The 24,618-nt window shown below is 34.8% G+C and overlaps 1 protein-coding gene across 1 annotated transcript; it reads right to left on the reverse strand.

Moving 5' to 3' along the window:
* Positions 1-276: 276 nt before the first annotated feature.
* Positions 277-24,618, reverse strand: LOC138319150 (vacuolar protein sorting-associated protein 54-like). The gene is made up of 25 exons (XM_069262093.1): positions 24,149-24,618; positions 22,137-22,417; positions 21,554-21,632; positions 21,240-21,274; positions 20,742-20,888; positions 20,386-20,528; positions 18,892-18,991; positions 15,895-16,037; positions 15,568-15,694; positions 15,114-15,221; positions 12,352-12,407; positions 11,720-11,944; positions 11,342-11,477; positions 10,897-11,028; positions 10,528-10,577; positions 10,257-10,339; positions 9,974-10,009; positions 9,609-9,663; positions 8,446-8,551; positions 8,186-8,273; positions 7,911-8,032; positions 7,330-7,410; positions 6,931-7,038; positions 3,555-3,649; positions 277-2,908 (listed from the first exon to the last, which is right to left on the reverse strand). The coding sequence occupies exons 1-25, from the start codon at positions 24,414-24,416 to the stop codon at positions 2,806-2,808; spliced, it is 2,907 nt and encodes a 968-aa protein (XP_069118194.1). The 5' UTR covers positions 24,417-24,618; the 3' UTR covers positions 277-2,805.

Consider the following 24,618-nt stretch of genomic DNA (forward strand, 5'->3'; position numbering starts at 1 on the left):
GTGCAATGAGTGCGGAAAGAGTTAAAATATAACCTTTTTAGAAGTGTATCGTCCACTACTTGCATTTCTATTCCATAATAAGCTACCCTTTGTTATCATTTTAAGCGCAAATTACGGCAAATAGGTAATGATCTTAGCAGCATATATGTACCTTCTTATTTCAAACATGTAAATACTGAATAACAAGTATATTTTCTTCTATTGATTTAAAACGATTTGGGTTTATAATTACAGTACTGTAAATCCGACTGGTAACACATATAACAGAACAGTATGATAATTAAATAATTTATTTCATATATTTACAATTTGACGTACATTTGTAACGCATTCTCAACATACTGAATATACACAAATATACATATAATATGGTTGCATTCATACCTCCTGATTAGATTACACTTGAATATAACAACCAAGTAGAACTGGCGCCAAACCATGGAACATGAGTGTTCTTTAGGAATTACAAATCGCAACCAATCAGCTTAAGAGAACTTATCATAAAAGATTTACCCTAGAACAAGAAAATTATCTATGCTTCACCTAGTCAAAAAGCGAGTTTCCTGAACCAATTTTGCTAGTGAAAGACAACGGCTTTGCAAAAAATAAGCTCGATAGAATTCAATCCATATCTCAAAGAATGTGTAATAAATAGCTATAATGAATATTATACAGAACAGAAAGAGGGTATTAAGTAGTGGTGAACGACGGCTTTCTACAGAGGCTATGATAAATGCCAGATTTTATCACACATAGAATTTTAGTACAATAGCAAAGATGACCCTTTATACATGTACTTAATTGAACATCGGCTAGCACCTGTGATTTACAAACCTCTGAATGGCTCCGAATATAAACATGCATGTGTTAAATAACCTACATGAATTTTTGTTTCAAAATGAACTCTGATAATTGGATTTTGAGTAATGTGTAAACTTATTGACTAGAATGATCAATAAAAGTTTCCTCAATTATTCTATGAATTTCAGATCAATTTATAATCAGAACTTCAGTTCAAATATATAGGAGGAGAAACATGTTTGATGCACCTTGAGATATGGGAATGTTTTGTGTAATAACCAATCAAATATTAAAACATGACAACTTTCAAACTTCCAACATACCTGTATGTGAGTGTTTACCCTTGCATTTGAATTACTGAAGAAAGTCAAACATATGAAGATAATGCAATCTTTCTCCCTCTTTCTCTCTATTTGCTTCTATTACATTTCACTCTTACAAAAAAAAAATAATGCAGGAAATAATCTGATTATTTACACACAATGTTAGTTTAAAGAACACAATGCTGTTTTGTTTGAAAACAAACAATAAAACTGAATACTGACGGTGAATGAGCAATATGTTAATGCTATAATGAACTGATATTATAATGTGCTAACTCATTCATCTCTGAAAATTTATCACGTTAAAGTGTTCCAGTGTAAAAATGACTTAGGTGAGTTATAATGTATTTTCCAGGGTCAATGAGCCAACATTAGCATGTTGATTGCATAGAGAACACAAATATGTAAGAAAAATGTCTTTCTGATATTACTATAGAATATGTAAATATTGAATTGAGTTGTAACCAATGGAAGATATAGACTGGATTCATTTAAACGAAGTGATTGTGAAGGCACCCTGGCACTCATCATTTTATGATCTGTTATTAGTTCTATGTAAAGCTGTTCTGCTTCATTTCGCCTGGGCCATCATCTCTTGCATTGACATTTACATTTGATATATGATTGTCCTTCACCTTTGTCATATAAAACAATAGTTAAGTCTAAGATGGACACCGTGGACTACATTTAGCTTTTGGTCTATCACTTAGTCGTTTTTCCTTTACTTTCCAAACACCTTCCAGAAAATAGGCGGGGTAGAAGAATTCTGTCAAGTTAATTTTTATAAGAAAATATATAAATATATAACAGAATCAGTAAACAAATATTAAATATCAATTAATCTATGTGAATTATCATCTGAACATCTGAGTACTAATGGTCGTTTTATTTTCATGATTAGTCTAGATCCCTAAATCATTTTGTCATCCAGACCGCTGTCAAAATTTTTAATAAAACCACTTAAAACTTATATAATTATAGGTTTTACAAAAACATAATGTTTACAGAAAACAGAAGTATAGAAAAATAATTGCATATATTAAAGGGTTATTAAAATCATGATAAAGGACAACAATTACTTTGCCATCATTCAAGCCTCAAACATTGATAAATACAGAAAAAATTACCGAAGGAACAGCTGATCTCATCTACAGGCTTCAATTAATTTCTGATGTTTGAATGATACATGAAGCAGGAAAAATCTCCTTCCAGCACTTGAGTAATCATAATAAAGATATAACAGAGAAATAGCAACAGGCAATATCCAAAAGCTAATGGTAGGCTTAAAACTTATTGATTCAACAAAATAAAAGGTTATTATCACAGATCCTCCTTTCTTCCCCTATAGCACATACTTGTATCATAACGTTTGTTTGATTGAGAATCTCAAACTAATGAATAATTTAACAAGCTAGCAACTACAGCATACAGAACATATATTGTAAATAAGGAATAATATCACAGATTAATGTGATGTCACACAGACAATCTTCCTTAGAATCATTGATGATATTTTTACAATATGTAATCCCTTATTCATTCACTCCTTCATGAGAAGGTTTCTAACCAGCTGAACATGAAGTCCTAGGAACCACAATCATGTCAAGGAAACTTGTCTAAACTTCATTGCACAGTATTTGTAGAGGTGAAAAGGTCGTCAGAGACGGACTGCAGTGCTGGGTCAGCTCGTATCCCACACTGCATTTGTATTGTTGGCTAATGTCTCTAATCCTCGTAAAGTTTTAAACGTCCCTGAATAAAAGGCCAAATCAGACGTCACTAACCTGAAAGAAAAAAAAGGAACAATTACATTCTAATACCAGCATGTCATCAACTTTTTAGGAAACCATAAGATGTCATAGAATCAAACTTAAAAACACTAAATTAAAGATATTTCATTTTTTTTTTTATTAAATAAGGTGGTATGCATCACATGATTTATGTAGATTCATTACCAATGGATTAAAGCAGTGCCCATGTTGAAAATATTTGATTGATCAACAGATTGAAATCCTCAAGTAAATCATAATACTTTCTTCTGATCTTAAAAACTAAAAACAGCAAATCATGGAAAATGAAATTGACAACATTAATTATCATAGAACTAGAGATGTATAGAGGCATAAATACTCCCATTTCTACATGAAATGTGAGCAGGACACACATGGGTAGCACTGTGCCCCAAATGTTATGACAGGAACACAAAAATTGATTTACCAGAAATGGTTAGAAGGATCCACAGTTGTGTGTGATACTCTGGTAACTACACCTGAGGACCTACACACATTGTGCGATATCGTGGTAACTACACCCGAGGACCTACACATATTGTGCGATATCGCTGTAACTACACCCAAGGACATACACACGTTTTGTGAAACCGCAGTAACTACACCCGAGGACCTATATAGTTTATAATAGAGTACTTACGCATGTTGAGGGCCGCCATTACTGCACACATCTAGTTTGACAAGTTGTATCCTAGCTAATCTGATAAATACTTTGTTTATACTCTGGAACAGGGTCTGAAAACAAAGTTTGCAGCATTACACTGTGTTACACATATATAGTTGTTAGAGAGGTCACAGTATTACATTGTGTTACACATATACAGTTGTTAGAGAGGTCACAGTATTACACTGTGTTACACATATACAGTTGTTAGAGAGGTCACAGTATTACACTGTGTTACACATATACAGTTGTTAGAGAGGTCACAGTATTACATTGTGTTACACATTTACAGTTGTTAGAGAGGTCGCAGTATTACACTGTGTTACACATATACAGTTGTTAGAGAGGTCACAGCATTACACTGTGTTACACATATATAGTTGTTAGAGAGGTCACAGCATTACATTGTGTTACACATATACAGTTGTTAGAGAGGTCACAGCATTACATTGTGTTACACATATACAGTTGTTAGAGAGGTCGCAGCATTACACTGTGTTACACATATACAGTTGTTAGAGAGGTCACAGCATTACACTGTGTTACACATATACAGTTGTTAGAGAGGTCACAGCATTACACTGTGTTACACATATATAGTTGTTAGAGAGGTCACAGCATTACATTGTGTTACACATATACAGTTGTTAGAGAGGTCACAGCATTACACTGTGTTACACATAATATATGTATAGTTGTTAGAGAGGTCCCAGCATTACATCTGTGTTACACATATATAGTTGTTAGAGAGGTCGCAGCATTACATCGCGTTACACATATACAGTTGTTAGAGAGGTCGCAGCATTACACTGTGTTACCACATATACAGTTTTTAGAGAGGTCACAGCATTACACTGTGTTACACATATACAGTTGTAAGAGAGCACACAGTATTACACTGTGTTAAACATATACAGTTGTTAGAGAGGTCACAGCATTACACTGTGTTACACATATACAGTTGTTAGAGAGGTCACAGCATTACATTGTGTTACACATATACAGTTGTTAGAGAGGTCACAGCATTACACTGTGTTACACATATACAGTTGTTAGAGAGGTCACAGCATTACACTGTGTTACACATATACAGTTGTTAGAGAGGTCACAGTATTACACTGTGTTACACATATATAGTTGTTAGAGAGGTCACAGCATTCACTGTGTTACCATATATACAGTTGTTAGAGAGGTCACAGCATTACACTGTGTTACACATATGTATAGTTGTTAGAGAGAGGTCACAGCATTACACTGTGTTACACATATACAGTTGTTAGAGAGGTCACAGCATTACATGTGTTACTGTGTTACACATGTATAGTTGTTAGAGAGGTCACAGCATTACACTGTGTTACACATATACAGTTGTTAGAGAGGTCACAGCATTACACTGTGTTACACATATACAGTTGTTAGAGAGGTCGCAGCATTACACTGTGTTACACATATACAGTTGTTAGAGAGGTCACAGCATTACACTGTGTTACACATATACAGTTGTTAGAGAGGTCACAGCATTACACTGTGTTACACATATACAGTTGTTAGAGAGGTCACAGCATTACATTGTGTTACACATATACAGTTGTTAGAGAGGTCGCAGCATTACACTGTGTTACACATATACAGTTGTTAGAGAGGTCACAGCATTACATTGTGTTACACATATACAGTTGTTAGAGAGGTCGCAGCATTACACTGTGTTACACATATACAGTTGTTAGAGAGGTCACAGTATTACACTGTGTTACACATATACAGTTGTTAGAGAGGTCACAGCATTACATTGTGTTACACATATACAGTTGTTAGAGAGGTCACAGCATTACATTGTGTTACACATATACAGTTGTTAGAGAGGTGACAGCATTACATTGTGTTACACATATATAGTTGTTAGAGAGGTGCAGCATTACACTGTGTTACACATATATAGTTGTTAGAGAGGTCACAGCATTACATTGTGTTACACATATACAGTTGTTAGAGAGGTCACAGTATTACACTGTGTTACACATACACAGTTGTTAGAGAGGTTGCAGAATTACACTGTGTTACACATATATAGTTGTAAGAGAGGTTGCAGCATTACACTGTGTTACACATATACAGTTGTTAGAGAGGTCACAGTATTACACTGTGTTACACATATACAGTTGTTAGAGAGGTCACAGCATTACACTGTGTTACACATATACAGTTGTTAGAGAGGTTGCAGCATTACACTGTGTTACACATATACAGTTGTTAGAGAGGTTGCAGTATTACACTGTGTTACACATATACAGTTGTTAGAGAGGTCACAGCATTACACTGTGTTACACATATATAGTTGTAAGAGAGGTCACAGCATTACACTGTGTTACACATATATAGTTGTAAGAGAGGTCGCAGCATTACACTGTGTTACACATATAAGTTTAGAGAGGCAGATTACACTGTGTTACACATATATAGTTGTTAGAGAGGTCGCAGCATTACACTGTGTTACACATATACAGTTGTTAGAGAGGTCACAGCATTACATTGTGTTACACATACACTATACAGTTGTTAGAGAGGTCGCAGCATTACACTGTGTTACACATATACAGTTGTTAGAGAGGTCACAGTATTACACTGTGTTACACATATACAGTTGTTAGAGAGGTCACAGCATTACACTGTGTTACACATATATAGTTGTTAGAGAGGTCACAGCATTACACTGTGTTACACATATACAGTTGTTAGAGAGGTCACAGCATTACATTGTGTTATCCATTACACTGTGTTACACATATACAGTTGTTAGAGAGGTCACAGCATTACACTGTGTTACACATATACAGTTGTTAGAGAGGTCACAGCATTACATTGTGTTACACATATACAGTTGTTAGAGAGGTCGCAGCATTACACTGTGTTACACATATACAGTTGTTAGAGAGGTCACAGCATTACATCGCGTTACACATGTATAGTTGTTAGAGAGGTCGCAGCATTACACTGAGTTACACATATACAGTTGTTAGAGTGTTACACATATACAGTTGTTTGAGAGTAACTATGTAAATCACAACGGAACACAACTATAAAATTTACACAGGTACATAACTTTATTGATACTGTTTCAACTACATGTATGTAAAGCTAGGTTGTTATCTAACAAAAAAAAGCTTCAATATTTCCTGTCTAACAGCTGTTAGTGCCTGTAAGACAATGATACAAATATCTTTAGTTTTATATTAAAGAATATTGATATTTGGTCTAAACAATCCCTTTAAATTTCTGTGCATTAGCAGTCTGCTGCTGTTTTTAAATCTACTTCAACCCTCATCGAACAACCAAAGACAAACATTTAACTGACCTTGATCTGATCCTCGGGGAGAATGTCTATGACCACTTCATGCATCTTGGTAATTTGTTTACTGATGGAGCGGAAACAGGCAGACGGCATTGGGGCCTTCACTTCCCACTACACAGGCAAAAATTAAATAGTACAATATGAAGTGTGTGTAATTCATAATTTGTTTTCTTTTATAAATGGAGGGGCCAAGAGATGTATACATCCTCATCAAGTCATAAATCAAAATAATTTATCTTAAGTCAAGACTTGGGGAGAGAAGTGTTTTACCTTCAGCTGGTAAATTGTGTGTTTGGTGAGAGTAATGTTATACCTTGGTAAATTGTGACTTGAGGTAGGGTTGTAGATAATGTTTTACCTTAGTAAATTGTGACTTGTGATAGGGTTGCAGGGTTGTCTTACCTTGACAAGTTGTGACTCAATCACGCCCTCCATTACACTAACCAGCTTGTTGGTGATCTCATTGATGTGGTCCATATAATCCTATCGAATAATCACAACACATAATCACAAATCAACACATAATCACAAATCAACACATAATCATAAATTAACACAAAATCACAAATCAACAAATAATCACAAATCAACAAATAATCACAAATTAACAAATAATCATCTCATATCAAACAAAAATCATCAAATTAAAAATAATCATAAATCAAGACATAATCATCAATTAACACATAATCACAAATCAAAATATAATGAAAAACCACAAATTAATAAATAATCCTAAATCAACACATAAACATATAATCATAAATTAACACATAATCATAGATTAACACATAATCACAAATTAAAACATAATCACAAGTCTATACATAATCACACACCAACAAATAACCACCAATCAAAATATAATCACAAATCTGGCCTCTGAAACATTTATAAATTCAATAGTTCTATACTTAAGCATGATGAAGCACTTTTCCTGGGAAGAAATTTTATAAAACAAAAATTCTTTTTTAAAAAGTTACCTTCTTGACTTGGTCAAAATGTTTCAGCATAGTTTTGTTTTTGTCAAGTAGGTGCAACTCGAAGTGTCCACGCACCAAAGGCATGTGATGCACAACCAGCTGTAGACAGCGAGATGCCAGTGCTGTAAAAGTTACAATACTACATTAGCAATCAAACACAGCAATGAAACTATATAGAGAGACCATGATATACAGTTAGTTTTACACCAAAACCACATTTTAATCCTAATTTGTGACTTTTCACTTCAGGCAAAATAACACTTCACGACACATACCTAAATTTTTTGTGGTGATAGTTTTCAGGCCAACTAATTGTAGTGCCCCAGCACCAAGCACAAGTTGGCATGTTCTTGAGTTAAAAATCTGGAAAAAAAAAAAAAAAACACATATGAAAAAGGTCACTCTTGTAAATTCTATTTCACTATTAAAACTTTTTGACATCAGCAGCAAAATGATTATCTGTACAGAATATTTACTGGTATTATTGTCTGCCTTTCAACTAAGAAGAAGTATTGCTAAGTGAGAGTGTACCTACTTTGATAAGCTCTATGAGGCGATTCAGCAGGTCCGGGGCTGCTGTAGGGATATCATCAACACACTGACAGTATTCTACCATCATCTTTAACAGCATCAGAACTGTCCTGTAAAATTACCAAAATATATCCAAACAGAAAGATACTTCACTCAAACGTGAATTACACTTTGAAGAAAGAATTCTACTTCCCGGATAATTTTACCTACAAATTTTAAGCATAAATGAAACAAAATCTTTTGAGAGATTATACTAAAATTCTGATAATAACACCAAAGAATGATCTTTGTCTGACAATGGAAAGAGGGATCTTTTCTCTGCTTTTCAAAACTTTTACTACATACCGTACTACATACTAAGTTTGAGACATATCACTTCAGTTCTTTCTGAGATATAGCGATAACAAATTTCAACTATCAAAATCCAAGATAGAGTCTTGTCAGCCATCTTGTTCACTAATCGGTCCCAAAATGCAATATGCACAACTAGGGCCCTAGGGGAACCTGTACAAGAAATTTGAGACAGATCCTTTCTGTACTCTCTGAACTTTCTGAGAAATAGCGTTAACAAGCTTCAATTATCAAAATCCAAGATGGCTGCATGATCGATCGGTCCCAAAGTGCAACATGCACAACTAGGACCCTAAGGGAACCTACATATCAAATTTGAGAAAGATCCCAGGATTCTTAAGTACTTTCTGACAAATAGTGGTAACAAAATTTAACTACAAATATCAAAGATGGCGGCCGGTTGGGTACTTGCTGACCGATTGGTCCAAAAATGCAAAATGCACAACTAGGTTTCATCTACATATGAAATTTGAGAAAGATCCGTTCAGTACTTTCTGAGAAATATCGGCAACAAAATTTAACAACAAATATCCAAGATGGCATCTGGGCGGCCATTTTGTTGACTGATTGGTCCCAAAAAGCAATATGCACAACTAGGTCCCTTGGGGAACATGCATATGAAATTTGAGAAAGATTCGTTTAGTACTTTCTGAGAAAAAGCAGTAACAAGAATGGTGAACAGACGGACGGAAGGACAGACGGATGAAAGGCAATTTTAATAGCCCACTATCTGATGATTGTGGGCTAAAAACTTATTGAAAGTTCTAGACAGATCTGTGTGACTGATGACGAATTCTCCTTCAATATTATGCTTACCCTACTACTGAGTAACTGAGACCATCCACTGTCAATGTACTGAAGGGCTTTTTGTCTGCAAGAGGAACATTACGAATAAGTATTATCGTATTTTGGTGTGAAAACAGTGACCCTATCATTTACAATACATTTACAAAATCTGTGTGTTTCTGTTTGGTATGGAGGATAACTAAGATTATGACTATATACATGTACATGAAAAAAAAATTTTTTTTTAAACTCTACATGAATACGTATGATATGCTTTTCTTTTTACTATACCGGTATCCATATACCGGTAATTGTATCATTTTAATTGAAAGAGTTGAACTTTTGGGTTTTTTCTCTTTATTTGATTTTTTTTATCTATAGTATGGTAGTTTTACCTGGATCAGTGGTCCTTTCAACCAAACAAAGTTTGCCTGGAACAATACACAAAAGTCAATTATGTAACAGGTCATCAGATTGAGCAAAAAATCTTCAACATACAATTATTCTCACATAATCAAGAATTAAGTTCATATATTTGACTTCAAATTATGTTTGTAAACAAACAAATATCTATATTTCAAATATATGATTTTTATATTTCGAAAGTGATTGAGCATTGATATCCTTGTATTGTAAGTTATCTAACACACCAGTCATATCACACCTGTCATATCTCACCTGTTTTAGAGATGTGGTCAACTAGTTCCTGAAACTCAGCTGGAACATCTGCCTGTTTCCAACGCTCGTTGTCCAATATCAAACTACAGGCGAAAAATGGAGCAAAAATAGATTATAACACTGACATCACACAACTATGATTGTACATATTGTAGTAACAAGCATATCTTAACACAGCTATGATAAATCATAGGCAAACCCTCACCTATATAATGTAAAAAAGACAATATATAAATAATTCACAATTGAATTTCAAAAAAGTTTTGCTCACCTTAACTTTGTTCTTCTCTCATCATGGAAACGATTTACAAATCTAGACGCCTACAAATAAGAGTGAATCATACAACAAACATTTATTGAATGTTCTGTCTATCTAACAGTTTAAATAAGAAAATAGTTTTATTTTTCTCACCTTTTCTTTTTATAATATTTTTGACAAGTTAACAGCAAAATGATAATTATATTCCAATATTAACAGTCATACCTTCCTATCTCTTTGCCAGAGTATATCTGTGATAATTGTTGACTGCTACATGTGACTGTTGACGGTAATGTGTACCTGTGACTGTAGACTAAGTTGACAGAGTATATCTGTGATAATTGTTGACTACTACCTGAGACTGTAGTCTGTATTGCATACCTGTGACTGTAGACTAAGTCGTAGAGAAGCACTGCGTCTACCACATACACTTTCACAGTCATTTACAAATCCCTCTACTACTCGTGACAGATTGACAAATTCTTGTGATGACAACCTCTCCAGGAAACCATCCTATAAAGTAATGACCAATCAAAGCATTAATAAATTCACAAGTCTCTAGAAAAAGGCCAAGTCAGAAACCAGCTATGTACATCATGTTCACTTGGCTCATGTATTAATAAGCAAACAATAATCAACAATTGTATTAGTAAGTTACAGAGCAAATACAGGATTGTTCTAATACAGACAACTGAAACTTCTCCAAAATATATCTGTCATGTTGGAATCACATACCTAGTATTTAGTTATGATATCTGATATTGATCAAATACATTTTTTTGTCTAAAAAATCATTTCAAAAGATTTTGAAATAAAAAGGATTTACCTTTGATCGAGCAACAATGACTTTAACACAGCGGTCATGGGAGAAGTCACAGGTGTTGATCAGTAAGTCTGAGAGGCTGGAACTGACCGTAACAAAGTCAGCTTCACTAATCATCAGATCAGCAGCATCCTCGCTTCTGGAAAGAAAACATCACTCTAGTATTACATTGATAGCAATACAATCCCTTGTGATAACTGCCAATAGAAAATCTGATTTTTTAACAAATGTTATATAAAGTAAAGTAACAGCTCTAATATTTACTAATGTGATATCTTATAGACAAGCTCATCACAGATGATGTTCTGAACTTTTTGTTTCACCATGTTTATTATGAATTTGAAAATAGAAAGAAGACAAATGCAAACCGTCAATACATACACAGAGACATGGAGATGAGAAGCTTCTGACAGAGACTCAGCCTTGTGTGTGGGTGAGGCTAGAGGACTAGGCACGTGTGTTTTACGGGCTGTAATACCGATAACATCAGTAATAACACCATGGAATGTCTTTACTCGGTTCAGGTGCACCAGCAGGTTAGAGAAGATCTGTTTGAGGCATTCCATCCATTGGTTGTAGTCTAATAGTCTCATTTGGTCCCCCAAACTGTAACAATACAATAAATCAACCATCTTCCCTCCAAACAAAACTTTGTAAGACATAAGGATATATTGACAAAATCCACCATCTAGCCCTGATTTCTTGAAACAAGCTTAAGTCAAAAACAGACTTAAGCATAAATTTTCACATAAGTAACATAAAAAGAAAAACTTTTTGCTACATGGCAAAAAAGTTTTGACTGTGCTTTTGTTTAGAGATTTTGGAGCCTGGTCTTAAATAAAAAAATCTACACAGTACTTATCTATATTGATGCTTCTTATTTTCAACTTTTATGACTTAATGACCCTGTTTGATTAAATAGTTGATTTTGAAACAGTAATACACCACAGTTAGAAGTACATCAAATATCATTACCCTACTTTAAGAACGAATAAAGAATAGAATAGACTTACCTTGATGCATTCTCGTCAGTATCTATATCTGCTGATGACACAGCTTCAACCACAGTCTGAGGAAAGAAAATCATTGGATCACTAGATACACTTTATGTATATGATATGACTTAGCTTTAATGTAATGTTTTGAGAGAAAAAACAACAATTGGACATTATTTTCTGGAATGACAGGATGCATGAATCATTGATGATAAAATGAAAGTTTTTAATTTCAGCTGTTTGTTGCAATGATTCTGACAAATTTACTTATATATACCTGGTAAATAAAAAATCAAATAGAATGTTTGTGAAAGAAATTCTTACATTTGATTTGCCAGAACGATGTTGACATAGTCTGACTCGGTTAATAACTTTTATCCACAAATGAGCATTGATAACACAAAACAAGAATCCTGAATATATCCATACATCTTGCCTTAGTTATAGATGTAGCTTACACAGAAAAACCTATGTCTCCTTTACTTTTTACTGTGGCTAGGAAATATAAACAAGAGGCCCAGAGGGCCTGTATCGCTCACCTGGTTTTTTGTTAGTAATTATCACAAGACTCTGACAATTAGAAAAATAAGCAAAACTGACTCCCAAAGTTTAATTTTGAATCACACCCATACAATGATGCTATTGATACCATACAAATATGCTATCCAAAACATAGGTTCAGAGACAAAGTAATTTATATGAAAGTAGCAGCCTAATTGACCTTTTTGACCTCGCATCTATTGCCGTCTAAGGCCCCGGGGGTCAGCCCTATCATTTGTACAATTTCAAATCCCAACCCTATAAGGATGCTACCATTGCATTATAAGTGCTCTTCCATTCTTAGTTGCAGAGAAGAAGTCGTTTATATGGAAATAGCTAAATTAACCCCTTTTGACCCCACCCTTCAGGCCCCCGGGGGGTCAGCCCCATCATTTGCAAAATTTTGAATCCAAACCCTATAAGGATGTAACCATTGCATTATGAGCGTAATCCCATGTTAAGTTGCAGAGAAAAAGTCATTTATATGGAAATTGACCACTTTTGACCCCGCCCCTCAGGCCCCCGGGGGTCAGCCCTATCATTTGCACAATTTGGAATCCCCACCCTATAAGGATGCTACCATTGCATTATGGGTGCTATACCATGCTTAGTTGCAGAGAAGAAGTCATTTATATGGAAATAGCCAAATTGACCCCTTTTGACCCCTCCCCTCAGGCCCCCGGGGGGTCAGCCCTATCATTTGCACAATTTTGAATCCCCACACTAAAAGGATGCTACCATTGTATTATGGGTGCTATACCATGCTTAGTTTCAGAGAAGAAGTCGTTTATATGGAAATAGCCAAATTGGCCCCTTTTGACCCCGCCCCTCAGGCCCCCGGGGGGTCAGCCCAATCATTTGCACAATTTTGAATCCCCACACTATAAGGATGCTACCATTGTATTATGGGTGCTATACCATGCTTAGTTTCAGAGAAGAAGTCGTTTATATGGAAATAGCCAAATTGGCCCCTTTTGACCCCGCCCCTCAGGCCCCCGGGAGGTCAGCCCCATCATTTGTACAATTTTGAATCCCCACCCTCTAAGGATACTACCATTGCATTATGAGTGCTATCTCTTGCTAAGTTTTAGAGAAGAAGTTGTTTTTATGGAAATAGCCAAATTGACCCCATTTGACCCCGCCCCTCAGGCCCCCGGGGGGTCAGCCCCATCATTTGTACAATTTTGAATCCCCACCCTATAAGGATGCTACCATTGCATTATGGGTGCTATCCCATGCTTGGTTTCAGAGAAGAAGTCGTTTATATGGAAATAGCCAAATTGACCCCTTTTGGCCCCGCCCCTCAGGCCCCCGGGGGATCAGCCCCATCATTTGTACAATTTTCAGTTAGTAGCCCATAAGGATGCTACCAGTCAAATTTTGTTGAAATCCGACCAGCGGTTATGGAGAAGAAGTCGATTGTTGATGGACGCCGGATGCCGGACGCCGGACACGGGACGACAGACGACGGACACCGGACGCTGCGGTATCCCATAAGCTCACCTTGGTCCTTTGGACCAGGTGAGCTAACAATGTGTCTTTTAATCATTCAACTGTGGACCAAACATATACCAATTGAACATGACCAGAAACTGGTTGTCTTTATTTTCCTATGTTGCTTAATTTGAGCATTTTGTGTCCGTTAAAACTGAACATGTTTTCTCCCATACTCACTAATTGTGACCTGCTCACCTTGTCTCCCATATTATACCGGTTTGACTAGCCTTTATTAAATGTCTTCCTTACCGGTTTGACTGTGGCCTGTACAAGTTTCTACCTTAGTACCTATTTGACTATCACCTTCATTAATTGTCTCCCTTTCATATATTCCTTACCTGTTTTACTGTGATCTGTACAAATTGTGTCCCTTACCTTTTAGACTGTGATCTGTACAAATTGTCTCCCTTACCTATTTGACTGTGATCTGTACAAATTGTCTCCCTTACTTATTTGACTGTGACTTTTACAAATTGTCTCCCTTACCTATTTGACTGTGACTTTTACAAATTGTCTCCCTTACCTATTTGACTGTGACTTTACAAATTGTCTCCCTTACCTATTTGACTGTGACTTTTACAAATTGTCTCCCTTACCTATTTGACTGTGGCCTGTACGATTTGTCTCCCTTACCTATTGACTGTGGCCTGTACGATTTGTCTCCCTTACCTGTTTGACTGTGACTTTTACAAATTGTCTCCCTTACCTATTTGACTGTGGCCTGTACGATTTGTCTCCCTTACCTGTTTGACTGTGGCCCGCACAGCAGTCAGTGCCTCCTCTCTGTAAACATCTACGAAGCTATACCTCCCACGTCGGATCATACCAAACACAAGTGACACAAGTTTTTCCTGGCAAAGGCAACAAAAGTGTGTCGTGAAAATTATTGTTCAGAAAACCAAAGTCCTACTAGTTTGAATGTGACTTTTGCTCCCAAAATGGTTCTCGACTTATCTAGCATTAGAACAGTATACAAATTTTTGATAAATAAATATGCCTTATACAATAAAGGTTATGTTCAAATATCAAACTCCTTACCAATTGACAAAAGTAAATAAACATTCAATTCTATTTTACAGAAAATCACATACATTGTACATAGATTTAAATGATTAATCTTCAATGCTTTCAGTTGATTGTTAAGATTTAGTATTGTGCTCCTACTGTATCCTAGTAAGTTGTATCTGTGTGACTTACCTCCTCCTGTAGGAGTTCAGGGTCGGTGACTGGTCGGTTCAGATCAGAAGACACATACTTAGCGAAGTCCTCCTGTAACATACGGTCAATCACCTTCTCCATCTCTGCTAGCTGGGAACCCAGATGTCTGACACAAAAGGATAAATGTAGAAATCAACTTAAAACAACCTAAAAATTTAAATCCCACACTATAGAAGGTTGTCTGTTACAAGTCTTCTAAGCTGAAGTTGCTCCTTCATAACTAAAACTGTGGACCCCATTAGTATCAGTATCTAATGCAATTTTCTCAGGTTAAATAAAGGATGAAATTGGGAGATATTTACTCACCTAAAACTGTGGACTCCTGCCAGCTCCTGAGAGAGGACTTCCTGTGTGGTGGAGATGAGGTCTAGAGCACCCACAAACTCATTGGTAGACAGTAACATCTGTATGGTGGGTTGGGTCTGGTGTACTGTAGCCATCATCTTCAGCTGTATCAACACATGTCGCAGATACAATCTCAGATAACGAGATACACATCAATTCACTGATATGACACCGATTGATTATAGTCCAGTAAAAATATGAAAAATAGAGGCCTAACCTCCAAATAATTACAACAGAATTTGTTTTCTGCTTTTTGGATTGGAGGAACGTAGTATTTTACCATGAAAAAAGTCGCCAAAAATCATATGTTCGGAAAGTCATTTTTCAACACCCAAAAATTAAGAAAATATAAAGAAATCACACTTTTGACCACTTTTAGAGTACAATATCTGCTATTTTTGCAATACTTGAAATATGAAATCGGGTATATAGTAAGACAAACTTTAGATAAATACAAATACGTTGAAATGAAATAAAGAAAGATGAAAGCGGTTCAAAACCTTTGAATTTAGCTAGCAATATCATTTTTGTTCTTTTTAGATGCAAACATTTATAAAACCTTACCCTGAACAATATCAGTTAATGTTTTATGTCTTAAAGGAATACTTTTTCTTTGATATTAAAGCATGATCGATAATACATTAGCTAGAAAAAAAATAAATATTAATCCGTCAAGTTGACTGATCATGCCAATTTGAAGTGTTTTTATACTTAGATTTTTGGCAAAACTCCCATTTTGGTAGTTAATATTTTGGAAAATAAAAAAGCAAATGCTTCCAAATATGTGATCTCCTTTTTTGTATATTTTGTACTTGTTATTTTGATCATTTATTGTAAAAACGGTATAAACATGCACATCTTATTTAGTAGTAAAAACTTCCTATCACGTTAATTTGACTGAATATCAAAACATGTCTAAGTTAATAAATTTGCAATGCAAATATCTTAATTTTTTGGAATATGCTTTATTCGTTTGTCATAAAATTTTGCCAGTAAATAAATCAGAACTGTGATGATTTTCAACTATAAAATTGAAATTGAACTTTCATTTTGTTCCTTTAGCTCATTGAAAATTATGTAACCCCCATCCGTTTCCATTATGGAAAAATGAAAAACTGACCTATTCAAATATTTGATCAAAAAGAAACTTCAATTTCACTTTATAACGAGCGCTCCATTATGGTGGTAATATCTGCCAAAGGATTTTGCAATCTGATTAGTCACAAAATAGATATTTAATTTTTTTGATATTTCAACTTAAGGACTTAGCCAATTAGAGAAGTTTAGTCAAATTGGCACTAAATGAGGATTTGATCGACCTCACATCTTTTATTTTTGAGGATATCTTGATATAGTTGTCTCTTTTAGGTGAGTTTAGCCTACATAGAATCTGAATTAATAACTATCTAAACACTTGAGACTGTACTTACTGAATAATTTTTGAATTAAAAAAAGACATATTATTCAATTTGGACTTCAAAATATCCTTGGAAAAGGCCAAAAGACAAACTTTGAGCAACCATGTTATCTCAGGAAGTGAAAGTAAAATGTTTTACTTTTAAAGCCTTTAGTCAACAAGTTTTATTTATAAAGATTCCACCAAAATGAGTATCAATGGTATTGTTGATAATAACAATTTTTTTATCTTAACAAGGACATAGTCATTCAGATCCCCCGCCAATGGAGATATCAAAGCTGAAGTAAGTTTGATTGTGGAGACTTATGTGTATGAAAAAAAACAGGAAAAAGGAAGTTGAGCTAAAGAAAGATGGAGTATAATTCAAGTAGAGCGGGGCTGCAATTGTTGAATCAGGTATACAGCCTTGACATTTATATTAGACTATATAGTATATACACAAAGATGGGTGGAGTTTTGCAAAGTAACATTTACCATTTACCATGATATTTTCAGCAATGTTTCCATGGTAACGGAAAAAGTGCAAAAAATGAAAACCTAAAAATAGCAAAAGGTACTACTAGACCATAAAAAGAATGTGTCTATGAAGTTTCGATGAAATATCTCTGCTGGTTTTAGAGTTATGCTCTGGAAATGAACCTGCTACAAAAATATGATATTTTCAGCAATGTTTCTATGGTTACAGAAAAAAGCACAAAAAGTGAAAACCTAAAAATAGCAAAAGGCACTACTAGACCATAAGAACAATGTGTCTATGAAGTTTCATGGAAATATCTCTGCTGGTTTTAGAGTTGTGCTCCGGAAACGATTCTTACACAAAAATCTGCCATTTTCAGCAATGTTTCCATGGTTACAGAAAAAAGTACAAAAAGTGAAAACCTTAAAATAGCAAAAGGCACTACTAGACCATAAGACCAATGTGTGTATGAAGTTTCGTGGAAATATCTCTAATGGTTTTAGAGTTATGCTCCGGAAACCATTCGTACGGACGGACAGACGGACGGACGGAACCCATTTGTATATCCCCCGCCCAACGAAGTTGGGCGGGGGATAACAATCCAACAAAAGCATATTTGGCTGTTACAAGGACATAATTATGCAATTTTCATGCTGTCATACTTTTTCATTGTGTTGATTTCAACTTAGATTTTTGGCAATCTGTGCTGTCTTTATAACGTTCTTGCCATACAGTAATTTTCTAGTATCTCATGATAACCATGTAAGTTTATATTTGGCTTCAAAGTTGGCAAATTAATTAAATGTCCCTATTTTTCTGATTTTTTGGGGGTCAAGAAAAACACTTTCCCAAATTTTTTTTTGTGGCGACTTTTTTTCTGGTATAAAACAAAGTCAGATCTGAATGAAAAACAAAGAAAAAACAAAGAAGAAGAATAGATGATGTCTGTAGGACTTTAATCTCTTGTTACTAAAGTTCTGATAATAAAATAAAACATTTACAAATTCTTGATTAAGGATAAGGAACTCTTATCATTCTTTTATTAATCAATTGTTTTTTGTTTGTAATTTTTTATTGCACTTACTTTGTTAAATAGCTGTGCATAATTGGCTCTGGTACGGTATAATTTGATTATCTTTAGAGATCCTTTGGCCAAATACTCATCAATGGTTTTTACCCTGTCCCTGTAAATGGAGACATAAGATCACAGGGAAACATGTTAATGTCAGGTAAGAGAGGAGATAAAGAACATTGATATAACCATTCCCCTATAGAGATGAAACATAAGGTAAGAGGGAAAATAGATACATTGATATAACAATACCATGACACTGACAGTGCTTCTATCTGCCCTATAAATAAACTTTCTCTACATTCTAATCAGAATTGTTTAACTCAGTTACAAATATCCAGATTAAAGTGTTACCTTTAATCAGATGCAAAGTTTACTATCTGATTGTTTGTCTAGCATTAAATCAATAAAGCTCACCAGAAAATAAATAACAAGTATAGTGCAGCTTAGTATCATTACGATTTGATATATAAATTTACTGTCATAAAAATTAATACACATGTTACTATCACAAATGTTCCCTTTGTAAGGCAAACAAACATTTTAGAATATATCCATATTGAAAAATAGCCTGTATTGAGAGGACATTTTTGCTTTGTATTGAAAAGGGTAGGAAAGTGCCAATACAAAGGCAAAGGTACATTCTCATCATAAAATGATACTATGGGGCAATAGGTTTAGTACATAACTGTGATTTTTTAAAAGTTCATACAGTAACCTTTGTGTTTCTAAGGAATGTATGATAATCTTTAAAAAGACAAGACAGCCTCATCCCATGCTTATTTTCAGAGAAAAAGTTATTTATATGGAAACAGCCAATTTAACCCCTTTTGACTCCACCCTCAGGCCCCTAGGAGTTCAGCCCCATCATTTGTACTATTATGAATTCTCACCCTATAAGGATGCTACCATCGCATTATGGGTGCTATCTCATGCTTTACTTCAGAGAAGAAGTCGTTTATATGGAAAAAGCCAAATTGACCTCTTTTGACCTCGCCCCCAGGCCCCTTGGGGGTCAGCCCCATCATTTTCAGTCAGTTACCCATAAGGATGCTACTAGTCAAATTAAGTTGAATTCCGACCAGTGGTTATGGAGAAGAAGTCGATAGTTGAAGGACGGACAGACGCTGGAAGCTATGGTATGGCATAAGCTCACCTTGGTCCTTCGGACCAGGTGAGCTAAAAATGATATTCAATATAGTAACAGCAGACAATTTAGGCACTCTGTAATTTGATACTAAAATTTAACATGTTATCTACAGAAAAGCAGTAGATGTTACTTGATTTAACCAAGCACATGCAGGTTTCTTTATCACTTTCATACCTAGGTCCAGTAAATGTCTTAGTGGCATAAAGTATATGTGATGTCACAATCCATTCACATTAGATCTGGCACCACAAGGGCAGTTGGCACTATCATATCACACAATGTACCAATGTAATATAAGACAGAAAGGTTACCATTATAACAAGAACCAAAGCTACACAAACATTGACATAATATACCTTAGTCTTTTAATTGTTTGGCAGGTTTGAAGCATGTTCTCCTGGAGTTTGTCCTGACGAGACATTGCCTGGAAAAATGCATCCGACTTGGTCGATATTTGCTTGGCTATATGTACCTCCACTATATCTAAGTAATGACTCAACTGAAAAAATGAATACAAACATTACAAAACTCCCTTTATTTTTACAACAGTTGTAGACAAAACTTTGTATGATAGTACACAACCAGAAAAGAGAACAAATTACTAAATTCTATCTTAATTTTGTTACAATCATTTTCTACTGGAGAAGTTTTGATGAATGTGGTTGCATTTACTTTCTCTTGGAGAATTTTTGATAAATATGGTTGCACTTACTTTCTCTTGGAGAAGTTTTGATGACTGTGGTCCAGATGAACTTGGACTAGAAGGCTTGGAATGATTTTTGGATTCAATCTGTTGCCATGGAAACACAGCATTAAACGTATCACTATTGTCCAGTTCAAAATTGGGTAAAAGGAAAAGCTGAAAGAAGGAATACATAAATTATTACAATACATGTACCAGTATAAAGTAGGAATACACAAATTATTACAATACATATACCAGTATAAAGTAGGAATACACAAATTATTACAGTACATATATACCAGTATAAAGTAGGAATACACAAATTATTACAATACATATACCAGTATAAAAGAAAATGTACTGTATGCATACTTTTCATATTTATGATATATCAAGTTATCAACCATGTCTCACAAAGAACATGCTTACCCCGGTAATCTTATACAATACAGAGAGTAGACATTCTACTTAACCATGATTAATCCGTTTAAACCTTAGGTGAAGCAATAGCAATGGCTTACTTACTTTTGGTATCTGTTGTAACTCAGCTCTGTTTTTCTCTAAAAAACAAAATAAATACTGTATGTTTGTATAAAATCGCCCAAAAGGTAATGCTGTATTATCTCCATGTATATGTGTATAGATCCTTAACATTGAAATGTTATTGTATTATGTATATCTCTTTGTTAATGAGGTGTAACACCATTCTAAAGAAAATGTTAAATACATGTATATGAAATTCTATATTAAATATATATACACACTATACAAATAACACTGGCTTATAGAACAAACTGTACAATGTATATTGATTACATTTGACTGTATAGTCAACTTACCAAGCTGCTGTAAGAAAGTGTCCCCACCAGGAGATTCTTGGAAGAATTGATTAGTTTTGTGGACATGCTTCCTGTATCTCTGTAAAACAATGAGCAGATTCATGAGTGTTTGCCCCAATATTTACTAATTGCACACACTAGCAAACACATAAGTATTATAGGGTAGATGGTAAAAGCAAAAATGAAATATGAAAAAGAAATATTATACCGTGTTATAGAAAGTGATTTTTGCTTTCATCAAAAGATTGATTTAGGAAATTAATTGACTAATTAACATTTAAATTGTATTTCCTTCTTTATTTCAACAAATCAATACATAAACTATATACTTATTGTACAGTAAATATACATGGTATAGACCTATAGTAGAATAATATTTGTTTTATAAAAAAAGGAGAAAAATGTGACTTTTTATACAATCTCTGAAAAACAAGCTACCAATACATAAATGCAATATTAAACAAAATATTGAAATGATTTATTATTCATTTGTCAAATAAAATTCATTTTATCAGAATGAGTGTAGTGTAACTGTGATTTTTTTTTGAGTTGGTACATGGTTACAATCATAAGAGTGTCTTACCTTTGATATTCTATGTCTATATTTCTGGAAATGTTCTCTAGAAATGTGTACCAAATAAGGTGAAGGTGGAACTTCAGATTTTTCATAAAAATCTTGACCCCAGGTTTTTGTGAAAAAGTCATATTCACGTTTTGAACGCAGTGGATCATTTAGTGCTGCTGGAAGGTTTACACATGATTTGTATATGGTCCATTTATGCTGATCTTGAACAACATTTGGCTCCTCTTTTTTCGTATGATCAGCCACATATGAAGCCATAACTCCACTACTGTCCTTTTGTCCTGATATAGATACAACAGATATCTTTAAGCTACCAAATACATAAAGACCTTCTGACCAGTGCTCAAACAAAAAACATGAATTTTGGCTAATGATTTTAAAATAATGAGCAATTATTGAAGTTTGTGTTATTCTAACTTAGAACAGACTTAAGGCGAAAATTTTCAACAAAATTAAAATTAAGTTCACATGTTTGTTTGTTGACAGCAGTGAGTCAAATACCACTGTCAGAATTGCAGAAATTTAGTAAGAAGGGACCAGTCCTCGAAAAACCTAATGAAAAAATTAAACTTTGTATTTATCAAACATTTTCTATCTATTCTAATCTATTTATACCTTTATTTCTCAATAAAAAATATTTTCTAAATCCTTAACCTGCTCATATTCGACAAAAAACAAAGCCAACTATTTTGTTGGTAATACACCCAAAATCATGGATTATCACTCATTTAAATGGGGTGGGAAGTGAACCAAAATTAAGAAAATCACAATTTTCTTTATTCATGCAAAAAAAATGTTGCAAGTGCTTTTTTTCTTTAAGAAGAGAAATTTTGTTATCATTTTAACACATTTCAATATTTCTAACTTTTCATGCGATGATGTTTATTTTGGCAATCGTCAATTTTGTGATTTGCCGTCAGATGTCGTCTGCTCATTTTCAAATTATTGAACTAGTCAGCAAACTATTCTTATTGGCAGAAGAAAAGTGTCAGTGTAGAAGAACAGAAAAAATACACATTCCTGTTGAGTGCCCCGACCAGGAATCAAACCCGGGTTTCCGGCGTGGAAATCTATGGCTCTACCAACTGAGCCAAAGAAGCATGCTCCGTCAGCTGAGTGACAGAGACCGTATACGTATTTAACACTACAAACCACACCGACCCGCTCCTTTTATACTACTCCCCCTGTTTTTCTTGATTTTTCCTTAATCTCAACCCGAGACTCTTTAACCACCTTCCATGGGTTATTTAGTTGGGCGCCAATGTAGAAGAACAGTGAAAATACACATTCCTGTCGAGTGCCCCGACCAGGAAATCGACAAAGAAGCATGCTCTGTCAGCTGAGCGACAGAGACCATATTTAACACTATGTACAAACCACACCGACCCGCTCCTTTTATATCAGCACACATCACAATTTTCATGCACATAAACAATCGACTGATTTTAAAAATGAGAAGCGAAAAATAAAATAGGTGTTCAAGCACTGTCCTGTTTGAGCACGGTCCTGTTCAAGCACTGGTCAGGTGAGTCTACATATTTTTGGTGTGACACATATTAATTTATTGTTATATATGAAAGAAGACAATTTTTAAAACATCTACAATAGAGAAATGATTTTAGTTTACAGAAACAACTGTAGACTTCAGTAAGAATACATTTGTAGATTTGTCTGTCTTCAGGTTTTGCACAAGGGTAATTTTCCTTGTAGATGTCAGTAAAGCAGCATGTCAGTAAAGTTAACACTATCGGAGCTAGCCACAGACTAAAATCCTCTGTTATGTCATGAACCTCCAACACACAGCTTACTGCCCCACTGCTCTACTGACAGAACTTAAGGGAATTTCTCTTTAGCATAAAGCTGGGTGGTAACTGTTCCATGTACTGTGTATGCAACAGAAATATACTTACAACATAGTTTGTCATAGAAGAGGTTATATTTCATATTAGAATATGATTTTAATGACTTTGTTTAGTTATAAAATACTAGTCTCATTTGTTAGACCAACGTACCTAAACCAACGTGGTCCCGAGCTATGTGGTTTTCGTAGTCCATGTCACTTACACCCTCTAATGGCAGGGAGGGACACACATTGTTCAATCCATATCTACAAACATAAGAGCCACCCTCCTTTGAACAATGAAAATCACGTAAATGTCTTGTAAAATCGTCAGCTGATTTAAAAGGAAGTTGACACACTGAACACTTTCTTCGAGGCCTTGCCCCCTGTCCCTCGCCGGTAATGTTGGCATTTGAGATGGCATAATTTATGGTTGTCATAGCGGCTTCAAGCAATATCACATTGCCGCTTCCCTGGTTATAACCAACTTCTTCATGTTGATAACGGATTTGTTATGTTAATTATTATGGCAAACACGTAAGACCAGTATAATTACATTCGCTATCTCTGAAATGAAGTTTGTACCTTTTCATCTGTCGCCATAATACATTTCTACGTACTTCCGGTTTGTCTAATTTGACG

Source organism: Argopecten irradians, chromosome 3 (assembly GCF_041381155.1).
Source record: "Argopecten irradians isolate NY chromosome 3, Ai_NY, whole genome shotgun sequence".
In the NCBI taxonomy this organism is placed as follows: Eukaryota; Metazoa; Mollusca; class Bivalvia; order Pectinida; family Pectinidae; genus Argopecten; species Argopecten irradians.

Bases quoted from the DNA above. Each gene is read 5' to 3' on its own strand.
- LOC138319150 (XM_069262093.1), bottom strand. From the start codon at position 24,416: ATGACAACCATAAATTATGCCATCTCAAATGCCAACATTACCGGCGAG. The intron at 20,889-21,239 runs GTAAGTAAGCCA...TCCTTCTTTCAG, and splicing joins AGTTACAACAGATACCAAAA to CTTTTCCTTTTACCCAATTT. The intron at 9,664-9,973 runs GTAAAACTACCA...TTCCTCTTGCAG, and splicing joins TGAAAGGACCACTGATCCAG to ACAAAAAGCCCTTCAGTACA.